The 13,438-nt window shown below is 42.1% G+C and overlaps 1 protein-coding gene and 1 long non-coding RNA gene across 2 annotated transcripts in view; both read right to left on the reverse strand.

Moving 5' to 3' along the window:
- Nucleotides 1-331: 331 nt before the first annotated feature.
- On the reverse strand, nucleotides 332-3,607 carry LOC137131965 (Krueppel-like factor 2). The gene is made up of 3 exons (XM_067513903.1): nucleotides 3,149-3,607; nucleotides 1,780-2,809; nucleotides 332-1,685 (listed from the first exon to the last, which is right to left on the reverse strand). Exons 1-3 carry the CDS (start codon nucleotides 3,224-3,226, stop codon nucleotides 1,510-1,512), a joined length of 1,284 nt encoding a protein of 427 aa, XP_067370004.1. The 5' UTR covers nucleotides 3,227-3,607; the 3' UTR covers nucleotides 332-1,509.
- Nucleotides 3,608-7,292: 3,685 nt separating this feature from the next.
- Nucleotides 7,293-13,438, reverse strand: part of LOC137132049 (uncharacterized) — a 205,992-nt gene continuing 199,846 nt past the window's right edge. Inside the window, exon 3 of the long non-coding RNA XR_010915064.1 lies at nucleotides 7,293-7,358. This is a non-coding gene — a long non-coding RNA (uncharacterized lncRNA). The remainder of the gene's footprint in view (nucleotides 7,359-13,438) is intronic.

A 13,438-nucleotide genomic window follows, 5' to 3' on the forward strand; every position in this document is an offset into this window, starting at 1 on the left:
ATGTGCTCGCTTTTTATTCTTTACTACAAAGCGTTTGTCAAGTCCGTGCTACATACTATGTATGACAGTAAGTGTATTTCTTTCTCTGATTCAATCATTTAGTAGTTTTAATAGGGATTTAAGTAGGGATATTTTTATAACTATGTTTTTAATCATTTGCAACACCTCACTGGGCTCTTGCAGAGTCCAGACCCTCAGGTTGGGGACAGTGTTTTTATGGCATTACAGCCCAAAACCATGAACACGTCTGTGTATGTGTTTATTATATACCGTACGGGACTTGTCTATCATCTGTCCAAGTGTTTGACAAATCAAACTCAGGATTCAGAAATCATGTTGGTCATTTAGTTTAATATGTACATTAAAATAAACTATTTACATTATTTTAAAAAAGAGATTCTATTTACAATGCAGTACATTTCTTCAAGACACAAACAAGTCTTATTGCCGAAGACTGTGTAGCCCTTTGTCAAGCAGGTGACATTGAGATGGCATGCACTTGTGTTCAACTTCCTACTGTAAGACCCTGACTTCAGATGCTGGTAGACAACAGACAGATTCACAGACATGACCTTCGATTCAAGCCTTCGAGGAGGACAGAATGAAAGGCAATTTTAGAACAAAACATTGTCTCAAAGCTTATTTCACGTGCTATTTACACTTACAATGTAACACAAAGAATCGAACTTTGATTGTCTATTACCCAGTGACAAATATGGCACTCGTAAGATGTGTAATAACGTGCTAATGAAGGCACTAATGGTGAAAATACAAAACAAAAAGCATTGCTCTTTAAATGATTGTCTGGTTCCAGTTGCTTCAGTGGCATGTGCCTGACATGTTGAGTGGAATCCTCCTTGAATTTGTTGCGTTCCATACTGTAGTACCAGCTACATAGTTTAAAAAGACTTTAGTCTGAACAGAATTATCTGTTATTGTCATGTTGGGTTACATTTGCTCATTGGGTTGTGGTCAGTTTGTTGCTTCTCTCAAAAATAACATTTAAATAGACATTGTATTACCAAACAGAATCTCAGGGCATTGCAATGCTCCTTTTGCCCCGATGAAAAATCACTATAATATTCCCATAACATAGCTGTTGGTATTATTGTATAGTAAATAGTGGCTTCATCACTGTGCCATGGTCAGTGGTGGAAAGTAAAGAAAGTACTTTTACTCAAACCCTGTACTCTAGTACATTTTAACTATAGGCTACTTTGTACTCTACTAGTCTTCAGAGACAAATGTAGTATTTGCTGCTCCACTACATTCATCTGGCCTCTGACCCTGTCAGCTGTCTATGAGCTGCTTAGACTGGGCTACTTATCAGAATACTTCTCACACCACTGGCTATGGTCCCACTACAGTGACTATATCACCATCGGGTTATATATTTGCATAGCATCTTTGCATAGACTAACAGATCATAGGATTATTATAGTTCTTTTTATCGGGTTAATGCGGTGCATATAGTCCTGTGTGCTCCACGTCTGTCCTTCAGGCCTTTTCTCACATGTGCCTCTTCATGTGCAACGCGAGGTGGTCGGACCGGGAGAACGCGCGTTCACACAGGTGGCACTGGAACGGCCGGTGTCCGGTATGCTTCCGGAAGTGACGTGTGAGCTCATCTGAACGCGCAAACTTCCAGCCGCAACCCTCCCAGCTGCAGTGGTATGGTTTCTCTCCTAGAAGCACAAAAGCACAGAAAACACCCCGTGAGTGACGTTTAAGTAAGTAGGCAGGAAGTAGACCTGACCACATCCAACACTCAGATCTTACCTGTGTGCGTTCTGAGATGCGCCTTCAGGTGCGAGCTCTTGGTGTAGGTCTTTCCACAGCCTGTGAAAGTACAGGTGTGCGTTGCAGTCCGTTTCCTCGGCCAGGACCGGCGACCCCTCTTCGGCTTGGTGTCGATCATTTCCAGCGGGGAGGACGGCGGGGTGAGCAGGACCCGCTGGCCGGACGCCGGCTGCTGCTGCATCCCCATGGCCGCGTCCTCTCCCAACATGCCGGGGAACTGGTGGTGGCGGTGGTGCACCCCGCTAAAAGACAGTTGCATTCCGGCGTGTGGGTGAGGGAATCCCGCAGATGCGCTGCGGTGATGGGGATGAAACCTTTGCGGGAACGTCAGCGAGGTAGAGTTACACATCGGGGGCTGGTGGCACTCAGAGCTCATCAGGTCGTCCGGGCTGAGCGGCGGCGTCATGCTGCCGAGCGCGGCCTGTGGGGAGTTGGCCAATCGCGGCTGCGGCTCATATGACATCATGCAGGACACGTTCCCCTCGTGTTTGATTTTGGCGCAGCTCTGAGGCACTAGACCCATGACAGGTCCGTACGAGTCCATGGAGTCGGGCTCCACTTTAATGCTTGGATGCTCGGGGAATAAATCCTGAGTGGTCTGGAAAGGTGTGGAGCTGATCAGGAATCTGCCCTGTATGCCTGGGCTATTCCCGGGGAGGAAGCTGACATCCACGTCGGAGCGAAGGAGCTCCGCCATCAGGCTGTTGTAGGGCGGTGGAGGGCAGTTCATGTCTGGGACAGATGTGTAGTTCGCCGGTTGCTGCGGGATGCCGGTGTGCTGCTGCTGCTGCTGCTGCTGCTGGTGGTGGTGGTGATACGCAGACGCTCCTGGATCCTGGAGGCGATAGGACTCAACCCCCGTCCCGGTGGCAGGCGCACTGTCGGAGCAGGCGGTGTTAGCGAGAATAAACTCCAGATCCAAGAACTTATCTAGGTCCTCTTCGTCTTTTCTGCCCAGGCAGCTGCTGTCCATGTCGGGTGCAACGCTGCTCAAGTCGCCCTTCCACGTCTGGAGCGGGAATGAGAAACGAGAATGAGTTAGTTTCAAAGTGCAGAACTTTTTAACAGTCCATTTATCAACATGTCAATGCCAAAAAAATCCGACACCAACAAAATTATTTTGCAATTATTACCGCGAAACAGAATAAAAAGAATGTTTAACCACGATTGTAGAACATAAAAACAATCAAAAGTGTTCAAACTTTTCAAAGATCGGGATCAGTGTGTGTGCATATTCCCATATAATAGAGTAGTATCAGCAAACAAGTGCATAAAGTTATGTGACTAATGTTCTGAGTGCGTGCTGTCTGCTCAGAACTAGTATAAAAACATAAACAGCACAACTTACATCTTCCCAACATTTCTCCTTTTGGCTGGCAAATGTGGATATTGATGGTAAAATGGTCCCACTCACGGCCATTTCCATGCGTTAATATAAAAAGACCAAATTCCTTTAATAGTGGAAAAAGATTCTGTCTCTGTTAGAAGGAAATTACTAGAGTCCGCTACGTCTCCAGAAAAAGCTACAGAGCGCGTCGGGTCTTCAGCCGTCCGATGATCTGTTTCTCCTCACTCATGTGCGTCTGGAATCAGCTGCCTTTCTAATAAATATTGTTCGCTGCACAAGTCTGACCAATGCGAGGCTGGTGGAAGGAAACGCGTCCAGAATGGGGACGCTGCGCACCGTCCAACCTCCTAAATTTAGCCTAGGTATAAAAGTCCGACTTTCCTGGACTCAGAGACACAGAGGTGGTGAGACCGTCAGAGAAGAACTGGTAAGGAATGCTCTCTCTGCTCCGCTGTGGGCAGCTACTTAACCTTCTCAGAGACGAGGAAAACCCGCCCCTCAAATCTCTTCAAAAACTGGCAGAGCAGAGAGAGAGAGAGAGAGAGAGAGAGAGAGAGAGACCGCCCCTACACCAGCACCACTATAACACATAATAAGCAATTAACACGCTGTTGGAAAAAGAGCAACGAAAACTATTCTAACGAGACGCAGGTTTTGCACAAAGAGGAAGAGAGATGCTGCAGGTGCCATGCGTATTACGCATCTGGGTGCAGCGAGTTTTTACGCACGCAAAGTACACAGCCTTCGTTTTTACTAATACTTTGTCATAACGCAAGTTAGATTTAGGTGTTTGCTCTGCAGCTGGGTGTAAGAAATATTGTTGTTTGTTTCTGTCCCTACGAAATTGGGCAGAGACAGAGTCCGTGTTTCTTCGGATAAACGCAGGGAAAACTTTCCGCTGCAGCCACATGCGCCAGCTACACACGGTTTTTTTCCATGAAACCTCCTTCAGGTGCTAATACGGTGACTGTCCTGTAATCACATTCCTATCGACAGAGAGCTCACAAGCGGCCGCACCACACACACGCGCCTCCCTGAGAATCATTCATTAAAATGTCATGTCAGTACACGACGGTATGGATCATGTCAGAGTAAGTGTTCAGACGTCACCTTTCCCAGGGCAGTGATGGAAGAACTATCCAAATCCTTTACTCCATTTTCATCCTCTACAACATTAGAACTCGCGTACTAAAATGTTCCGTATCAGCAAAAGAAACTTAAATTATCACAAACACTGCTGATTTTGCTTAACAGAGCAGGGAATTTTTACATGTTGACTGTTATTACAGATGCATGAGGTTAAGCAACAGTGCACCTAGTGGTGGGGCTAATTAAATCTTCTGATTTCTGTAGGTTTGTTAGAAAATACATTTGTTTGTAATTTATGACAAAATAATCTTTATCTGCAAAACAACTGATGACAAAACCCCGGTGAAATAAATGTGGTGCAATAAGATGTTCAAAACAAATGAACTGTTTAACGGGTTCCTCAAAATGCTCAACATATTTTATGCTTTAATGACTTAAGTTTGTCTTGCATGTCAGGGCAACATGTGAGGGGCCTCAGGGTCCTTTAATGTGGTTTCCGAATTTGCATTTTTATCAGGACATTTGTCGTAGATAAAATCATCACTAAAAAAAAACATCTCAGCCTTTTAATGTTACAGTGCAGATACAGTAAATAAGGATTCAGTATATAAATAAGCTTATAGTAATGTGGGCAACTGTGGCTCAGGAGGTAGAGCAGTCATCCACCAGTCCTGTGGTTGTTGGTTCAATTCCCAGAGATCCTGTTAATAGTGTCCTTCAAAGGATGTGTTCTCTTAAATGAGACACAGCTATAGAATAAAACTCAGCCGCTGCTCAGGTGTCATTGTTGCTGCTGCCTGCCAACATTTTTGCTCTCTATCCTGAATCATTGCTTTGTGTCTAAAATTTGTCCAGTATAATCCCATCAGCAGCAGGTTCACACAGCAAGTTCACAGTCCCATTGAAATTAACTTTTTCATGTTCATTTTACCCCCAAAAACTTAATTTCCATGAGATTCATGTTTTGTGTGGGATCTTCTGTGATTAGACTGTTCAGCTCGTATCACTAGCACCTGAATGCATCACATGCAGAGTGGACTATGGCAGAGAGGAAGGATGAGGGAGCTCAGGGTGTAGAGAAGCACATTGAGCTCTAAGCTCAAGTTAATGTTCTTTGGTTGAAAAATCCTAAGTTCAGTTCATTGTTGACGATAAAAGTGTTCAAAGAGCAGGGCTGTAACAGAATGTTCCTGTACAATAACGCTCTTCAAACATCCAAGCACAGTGGGCCGGGGTACACATGACGATAAGTTTATAGACAGTTTTATTAATGTTTATTGTCACGTGGTCTGAACGTCTGTTTCCCTGTTTACAGTGAAAACAATGAAGTAGTCTGAAAACCATATTTAACCAAATTTCTACAAACAATACGTCTGGGGCCATTTGCTGCCTTTAAGCTCCCTTGGTAACGGCTCTGCCTGCCCCTTTTTTTTATTAAGTGTTAAATAGGGGGCTACAGTGGAACTGCCATGTTGATCAGGTCTGTTATATTCAAGTATCATAAAGCATTTACATAAATATTATTACTCTACTGTAAATATCATAATAACAAAGTTAGAGTAAATGTTTCTGCTTTTGACCTGCAGATTTCTGAAGGTCTTCACTCTTACATGTGTCATAATATGCCATTCTACAAACAGCCTCGTTAAACCCTTCATCAGGCTTTAAGGAATAAAGACACATTTGTTGTACTACAGTTTGTTTTACTACCTGGGTGTCTGTGTTCTCATTGGTTAATATTGGCAGATGTACAGCCAGTTGGCAGCAGACCTAGAACAGGGGTGTGTTCTATAACATACTGTACTTTTACAGTGCTTTGTCCTCTGGAGATACACATTTGAAAAGCTAATTAAAAGCTAACAGGCCTTTGACATTTTCGGAGGCCTGGCAGTGTTTGGTGATTAGGTGACATTCCACTATAGCACTTGCCAGTTTACAGCATGTAGCAACAAGCAAACTTTGTAGTGCACGTCTCAGTACACACCTTTATTGAGTGTACTGTATATCATTAGTACACATTCAGACCATACTCTATGCAAATAGAGTACTTGTGATGTGTGTTTGCTAATTTTATTGTTTGTTAGGATGCACTGACTGTGTTTCACTTTCAAATTCATGTGGTGATTTGGAGCATTGGTGAGACAGTGACAGGGACGGAGGTTCACCTGTCAAGTATTCACAGTGAGTAACAATATTAAAAGCTAAGGCTGCAGCGTGAGCAACAGCATTAGCAGGGTTGTCTGGTTCACGCTGAGCAAGATGAGTCACACTTCACTTCATAACCCAGAGATACCTTCAGCCTTCTTTACCAGAACAAGCAGCTTAAGAAACATCAGCGGGCTGACATGCCTGTGGTGATCTGCTCTTATCAGATGAACTTACCACAGTTGTAGGTTCTCAGGAACGCTTTAACCACTCAAAGTTACAAATGTCAGTAAGACTCACTTGGTCATGCTTGAAAGTTTGTGAACCCTTTAATGACTTATCTTTCCACAGAAATACAACCTAAAATGGAACACAGTTAAATGCAATTCCTAAAGCATGATAAGTGGAACCCAAATGAAACTGATGAGACAAAGATATTATAAATAGTGGAAAGGTTTCGAACCTCAAATTATTTTGGGTGCCTTTAGTTGTGACATGCTTTTACAGCAACAACTTGTCACTGTTTATTCATAAGCATAAACAATTTCTCTTGTGTGGTCTTGAGAAATCTCCTTTGTATGAGCCATGACACACTTTTACTAACCTGTGCTGTAAAGATTAAGACCCTGATTTCTCTTCTTCAATGAGGCAGGACCTACTGTAAAAGATTCTCATCTGATTGTCATTTCAAGTATTGTAACATCTGGCTCTAACTTCCTCTTCACATGAATGGATAATCCTACAGGTTCACATACTTTTGCACAGACATGCACGCAAAAGTGGGGATTATTTGAATATCGATTCAGTTAGACTGCTTACCAAAGAATCATGTCCTGATGTTGATATTTACATTTAAAGCCATTAACGTGAAACATCTTTGATTTACATTTGCATTTATAAATCTTCTTCATTCCCTTTCAGGAGTCTCCACAGCGAATCATGTGCCTCCATCTAACTCTGTCCTCTGCATCCTCTTCTCTCACACCAACTAACTTCATGTCCTCCCTCACTACATACATAAATCTCCTCTTTGCTCTTCCTCTAGACCTCCTGCCTGGCAGCTCCAACCTCAGCATCCTTCTACCGATATATTCACAGTTTCTCCTCTGAACATTTGTATTTATACAAATGTTCAGAGGATGAATAATTTCCTTCATTGTCTTTATTTCCTTGGCAACAAAGAGACAGTCTTTCAGCTGTGGCAGGTGACTGGTACTTTACAGAACTGCCTCAGCTGAAGCCTCTGCTCTCACTTTGATAATGCCGATGTGCTTCAGCTTGCTCCAACAGTTGTTCACCAGATGAAAAGCAGCAGCTCTCCAGCTCTGGCACTATGTTTGCCTTCCTTCTCTGTTTCCTCCACTTTGTATCATGTCATGTCTTCAATAACTCACCTACTTACATCTCCATCTTGTCTCCCCTGTCCTTTCCTTCTCCAAACACACTGATTCATAGCTCAGTAATTGTCCGTGCTTGCTGGAAGTGACCTGTGATCCTGCAGATGGTTCTGGACCAATAACTGAATATATGTTAAACACACTGTCTCCCCACACAGCAGGGCCACACTGTTTATTCTGTCACTCCAGTGACTTTTTTCACACTGTGTTAGGCCAATCTGAGCCTTTAATTGAGACATAACGGGCAAACAGTGAGCCTGCACTGTTTGTTGTATGTGCTCTGAGCCAGCTATGAGAGCTGTTCTCCACATGCTGAAAACATTAGAGTTTACATGGAAATGTATGCATGTGTTTGAGAGCCTGGGTCTGTGTGTTTTGGCTATCCACACCATGTCGGAGCAGTGTAAGATTTCCATGTGGAAGTGAATCCTGGCTGAGACTGAGTGTTTCTCTATACAAGCCTCGAAGTTTCTCACATGTTCTCATCTTTCCCCATATCCTTGTACAGGGCTGTCTGACCTGGTACACATAGACTGCCAGACCAACTCGTGAGGACTTACTCCCAAACAAACGCATTCTATTTAAAAGGGTCATACGCTGATACACACAAAGCAAGACACTACACTATGGTGTCTCTGAGGTTTCAGTGGAAAAACACAGATTGGAGGATTGGATCAAATGTACAGTCAACATCCAGTCCAGTTAAGAGGGATTCACATCCTTGTGAAGTATCCACATTTTCTTTTATTACATTGTTGAATTTAAATGGCCTTTTTGATTAAACTTACAAAGATTCTTTGATAACTAAGAAAAAAATATAAATGCATTAATAAAACTGAAAATAAGTGATCACTTTATTCACATAAATCATCACTGGTGCAGCCAGTTGGTTTTCAAAGTCCAAAAGTCACACAGTTGTTTAAAGGATTGTAATATAAATACATCTGTATCTGGAAGGTCCAGATACTGGAGAATCAGTTTTCTGGCCAAAACCTGCACCGCAAAGACAAAACAATACTCTAGTATACTATCTTTTCAATACAACATGTCTGCTTGTAGTGAAAATATCACTTACTATATTCCTTTAGATGAATAATTCAAAATTTATAATAAAGGTTTATGAAGAGTGGTTGTCCTTCCTGTTCTGACAATTAAATCTGAAAGTTCTGCGTTCAGAACACATCTCCCATATGAGGATATGAAAATAAATGCCCAACAACCATTTAAAGTAAATGAGAATATAGTCTAATTTGAAGGTTTTTCGTAATTAAATTAATAATTAAAAAAATAAAAAATGAAATCAGTTGTTAATCTTGAAAATTTTTTCTACAACATGAGTGTAAAGGGGATCTTTACTGTTAAGAAGAAAGTAAATGTTAACCATGGGTTTGGATAGGAAGTGTAAAATGTTTTGTCTTGCCTAACTAAGGGTCATAAGTCTGGATGTCCTTTGCATAAACCAGTCCGTTCCTGTCTTCATAGGTCTCTTCAGTAGCACCTTCTTGTGTTGTTGCCCTGACATATAGAAAAATATATCGTCTGTCAACACACCAAATGGTTGGAACTACTACCTCTGTAATGTCAGCAGGTGCATTAAGTGACAGATCAGCTCTCTGGCTGCACCGTGCAATTACCAGTTAATCCAGGATCTGTACTTTAACAAAAGTTGTTTGTATAATTGCAGTGTCATCAGGTTTTCTACAAAGATAAAACAGACCAGCATAAAACTGGTTTGTGTTGGAACAGTGTCAGATTCTCCAAACACAAACATTGATGCTGTGTTCAAACCCAGGATTCACAGGATAACATCAATCTCTATAGAAGATAACACTGTACTTATGGAAGTAAACACCTCAGTATATAATACTTCTAACAAGGTGCTTGTCTGATTGTCACAGTCTGAAACCTTCTTTCTGCCAGTAGTATTAGGAGAGGTGCCAGGAATGTTTTAGGTTTGAAGCCTGGTCTTAAAGAAGGTGTCTGCCTCTTGAATCTGAAGTGGGAGCTTGATAGCTAAAGGCTCTGCCTCCCATTCCTGCAATAGTACAATACTATAAATTCTAGGTAAGATACGATGGAGCTTCACCATTAGGGCTTTGTATGTAAAGAGGAGGATTTTAAATCCTTTTCTGAATATTAATGGACAGCCAGTAGAGAGAAATGCCTCTTGCTAACACTATGGCCTCGTGTCTCAGAGGGTAGAACATCAGGCTGGGATGCAGAAGTCTCTTGGATCAATGCACCAGGTGTGTCTTTGAGCGGGACACTAAGCTCTTGCTCCCTGCCACTGTTCCCCCCAGAAGGATGAGTTACTGGGGACAAATGTCATTGTTACATGTGTAACATGACTCAATGACAATAATAGAGCTTCTGCTTCCTCTGCAGCATTTTGTAATAATTGGAGGCTTTTTAGGGAGTTATCTTATAGTAGGGAGTTACAGTAGTCAAGTTAAGAAGTAACAAATGCATGGACTAGTTTTTCAGCCTAATTCGTACTGAAAAATAAGACCAAAATGTTGTAATTTTGGCAACTAGCTGCAGGTTGAAGAAAACTATCCTAGAGATTCCCCATGCTAAGAATAAAAATATTCCAGGCACAGAGGTGGTGGGATGCAGTCAGGGGGAGGCTGTGGCAGCACACTTACATCCTTCCTTCAAGTGTGGACATTTGTCTTTGGATAAATAGCAAACGGTCTGCACTTACAGATTATCCAAACCATTTTATTTGGGAGACAAGTGCACTTGAAATGTTTCTAAAAATGTACCATTGCACATTGATGTGTGGTTCATTCTTTTTCTCTTTCAGATATGTTTGACTACCTGCACATTTCTTGCGCAGTCTTTTCCCTTTAGCAGTGATATCGCAATGTTTCTAGGAATCCGAGTCAGCCAAACATCGGCAAGTTACTATTCTGTAATTACTACAAAAAAAAGAGCAAGTCGTTACCTCACGTACTACATCCTTGTGAATGTATTGTTACACATGATCACAGTCACCATATAACACTGTTAGATTCTCTACATACAGAACATACATGCGTCTTGTGTCCCAGAACGAGCTGAAAGCTGTGATGCTCTGTTAAGTCATCCCACTAAAAACACAGAGCTTCATAAGTGCAGACTCCACAGTGTAAGTATCTAATATGAGTTTGCAGTCAATTTAACATGGCTAACAGCGTGACTAAGAAAAGTATCAGTTGTCTGAGGCTTATCGAGGTGATGTGTTTCTGCAATGAGCCTTGAGTTCTCATTGGAAACAGATGGACTTTCTCCCTCTGTCAAAGGTCTTGCAGTCTGTTTGGGGATAAAGCGGCTCTCCTCAGCACACATAGTTTATGTCTTTGTTAAACTTCTTGGAAACACCTGCTTTGACTTCTCTACTTTCCTCGGCACGGCAGGAAAGCTGTGTGTGTGAGTGTGTGTGTGTGTGTGTGAGAGAGAGAGAGAGAGAGAGGAGGGAAACTTCTGGCCGAGACAGAGCAGCACTGGAGCACTGAGAGAGAGTCTGAGAAAGAGAGTGGGCTACTGCCTCAGCTTATATAGGCAGGTTATTTTTAAACCCACACCCCCTTCCTTATTCCTTATTACTGCACTTCCTCTCCCGCTCGCTCAGGAAGCCCACTTGGCTGCGTTTCCTCCCGGCACACTATGCTGACTTGGAGGGATCGAGGTAGTGATAGAACTGAGAGTACCAGGCACTGGGGGCAATAGACACAAAAAGAGAGCGGCAGGCAAAGAGGGCAAAGACAGTCTGACATTTGAAGACCTGGGCCCCTTCCAACTGTTATTAAAGTGTCCCTCTGGAATACCTTTGGGAAAGAGGGAAGGAGCATGAGAGGGACGTGCAAACTCAGAGAGAGGGACAGAGAGAGAACAAAGAGGGATAAACAAAGAGACAGACAGGTCTGAGCTGAGAGGACATGACAAAGATATAGATAAAAGAGGGAGCTGTAACTCTGAGACGTTGACTGGCTGACATCTTGTCGTCATTTTTTAACCTTAGACATCACAATATGACAAGAGAACATAACATAAGGCTGCTAATATTTGACCAAATCCCTATGACCACATGTCTTTTGCAGTGTATTGGACGTGTTAGCCGATGTTATTCGTAATTTTCAATGCTAAATTAGGAGAAGAAGTTCTGACTAGAGTTTAAGTTTAAAGTGCTTCAGCTTAGGTTTTATTTAGTGATTAACTTAAATTATTTAGAACATTCATAGTTTTGCTCTGAGGATGTGAAACAGTCAAGACACTAAATTGTTGAACAAATTGTTTGTACATATATGAAAATATTTCATGAACAGTTAATTTGAATACTGCACACTTGTTAGGAAACACATGTCCTAGTTAGTGTTAACGCTATAAATCCGTTTACGGATGCTAGTGATACACTTCAGTAATCTAGTTAATTTGCCAGTTCTGAAGGTGTTAATGTTTGGTTGGGGAGTTTCCCTGTCAACACGATAGGTCAGTGGAGATTCAACTGATAAACTTTGCTGGTGGAATTCATGAACAGCTTCAGCTTCTTGGAGTGTAGTTGTTTTATTAGGCAACCAGTCAAATATATAGTTGGGTTAATTACTGCTTTTGCACAAACCGGGTTCTACTGTAAACGTACACACAGCAATTAGTCACAACATTAATATCAACTTCTGGTTTTTATTGTTGAGGCTGATTGGCGTCTTTTCCAATAATACACCAAGAAACTGTTTTGTCCGACTGCAGTCTTTAGCTGTGTGGATCACCAGCACCTCTGGGACAGTAATTGAGGGGCATGAGCCTCGCTGAAGTGCAGCATGACAGATTAACAGTTCCCCAGTTTCACAGCCATCAACCTTTATGACCACAGGGCGACTCTTAAATCCCAGTTCAACAGCAGCACACACAGACACACAGACACACACACTAATTCATCCAGATATTTAGTCACAAAATGATACAATACAATCAGTTTAGCAAAGAATCAACACTCTGTTGCCATTTGTACATCTTGGAATGTTGGGCTTGTGTGAAAAACAATAAAAAGCATCACAGTCTTTGCTAAACTTATTGTAACATTTCAAGCAACCAAAATACATTATAGAGCAACACAGATTTGCTGTATTATTATATCATACTTTACGTACCCCATTTCATCCAATTGCGTCAAACTGAATCACACTGGCAGAGAGCCTGAATAACACAATTTGTTTTGACAAAGTGATATATTTCACCTCAGAACACTAATGATGACGACACTACACCCATTGGGGATGATTAGAACAGTCAATGTGAGCTAAATGTCAAGTGATGTGTGATAGCAAACTCCAGAGTTGAAATGGGAATGGAGGGAAAACAGAAATTAGAGGCACTCTGGAAGGAGAAGGAGGGGGAGGATTCCACGCATAGCTGTGGGCTGAGTTGGACTGAGCTGCACTTCTGTTACGGTGGAGCTTATAGGGCATCTGGAGACAACACTGGCTAAGATAGAAACATAAAGAAGCATAACTTTTAACACCGAGTTTAGATTAAAAACAATCCACACAGCACATGCCGATACCAACACTTGCTGTATTTAATAGATTTCTGAAAACACGTCAGTTGGTTCCACCAGGCTCTCGGGTCTGTTCTGATAAGTTTTTGGATCGCTTGAACAAAAGTTGCCAATAAAAGAGAG

The sequence above is a fragment of the Channa argus genome, chromosome 8 (assembly GCF_033026475.1).
Source record: "Channa argus isolate prfri chromosome 8, Channa argus male v1.0, whole genome shotgun sequence".
Lineage (NCBI taxonomy): Eukaryota > Metazoa > Chordata > Actinopteri > Anabantiformes > Channidae > Channa > Channa argus.

What these genes read in the sequence shown, in the direction of transcription:
- LOC137131965 (XM_067513903.1), bottom strand. Translation starts at nt 3,226, where the DNA reads ATGGAAATGGCCGTGAGTGGGACCATTTTACCATCAATATCCACATTT. An exon ending in AGGAGAAATGTTGGGAAGAT is followed by an intron (nt 2,810 to 3,148) that starts GTAAGTTGTGCT and finishes TTCCCGCTCCAG; the next exon opens with ACGTGGAAGGGCGACTTGAG. An exon ending in GCATCTCAGAACGCACACAG is followed by an intron (nt 1,686 to 1,779) that starts GTAAGATCTGAG and finishes TTGTGCTTCTAG; the next exon opens with GAGAGAAACCATACCACTGC.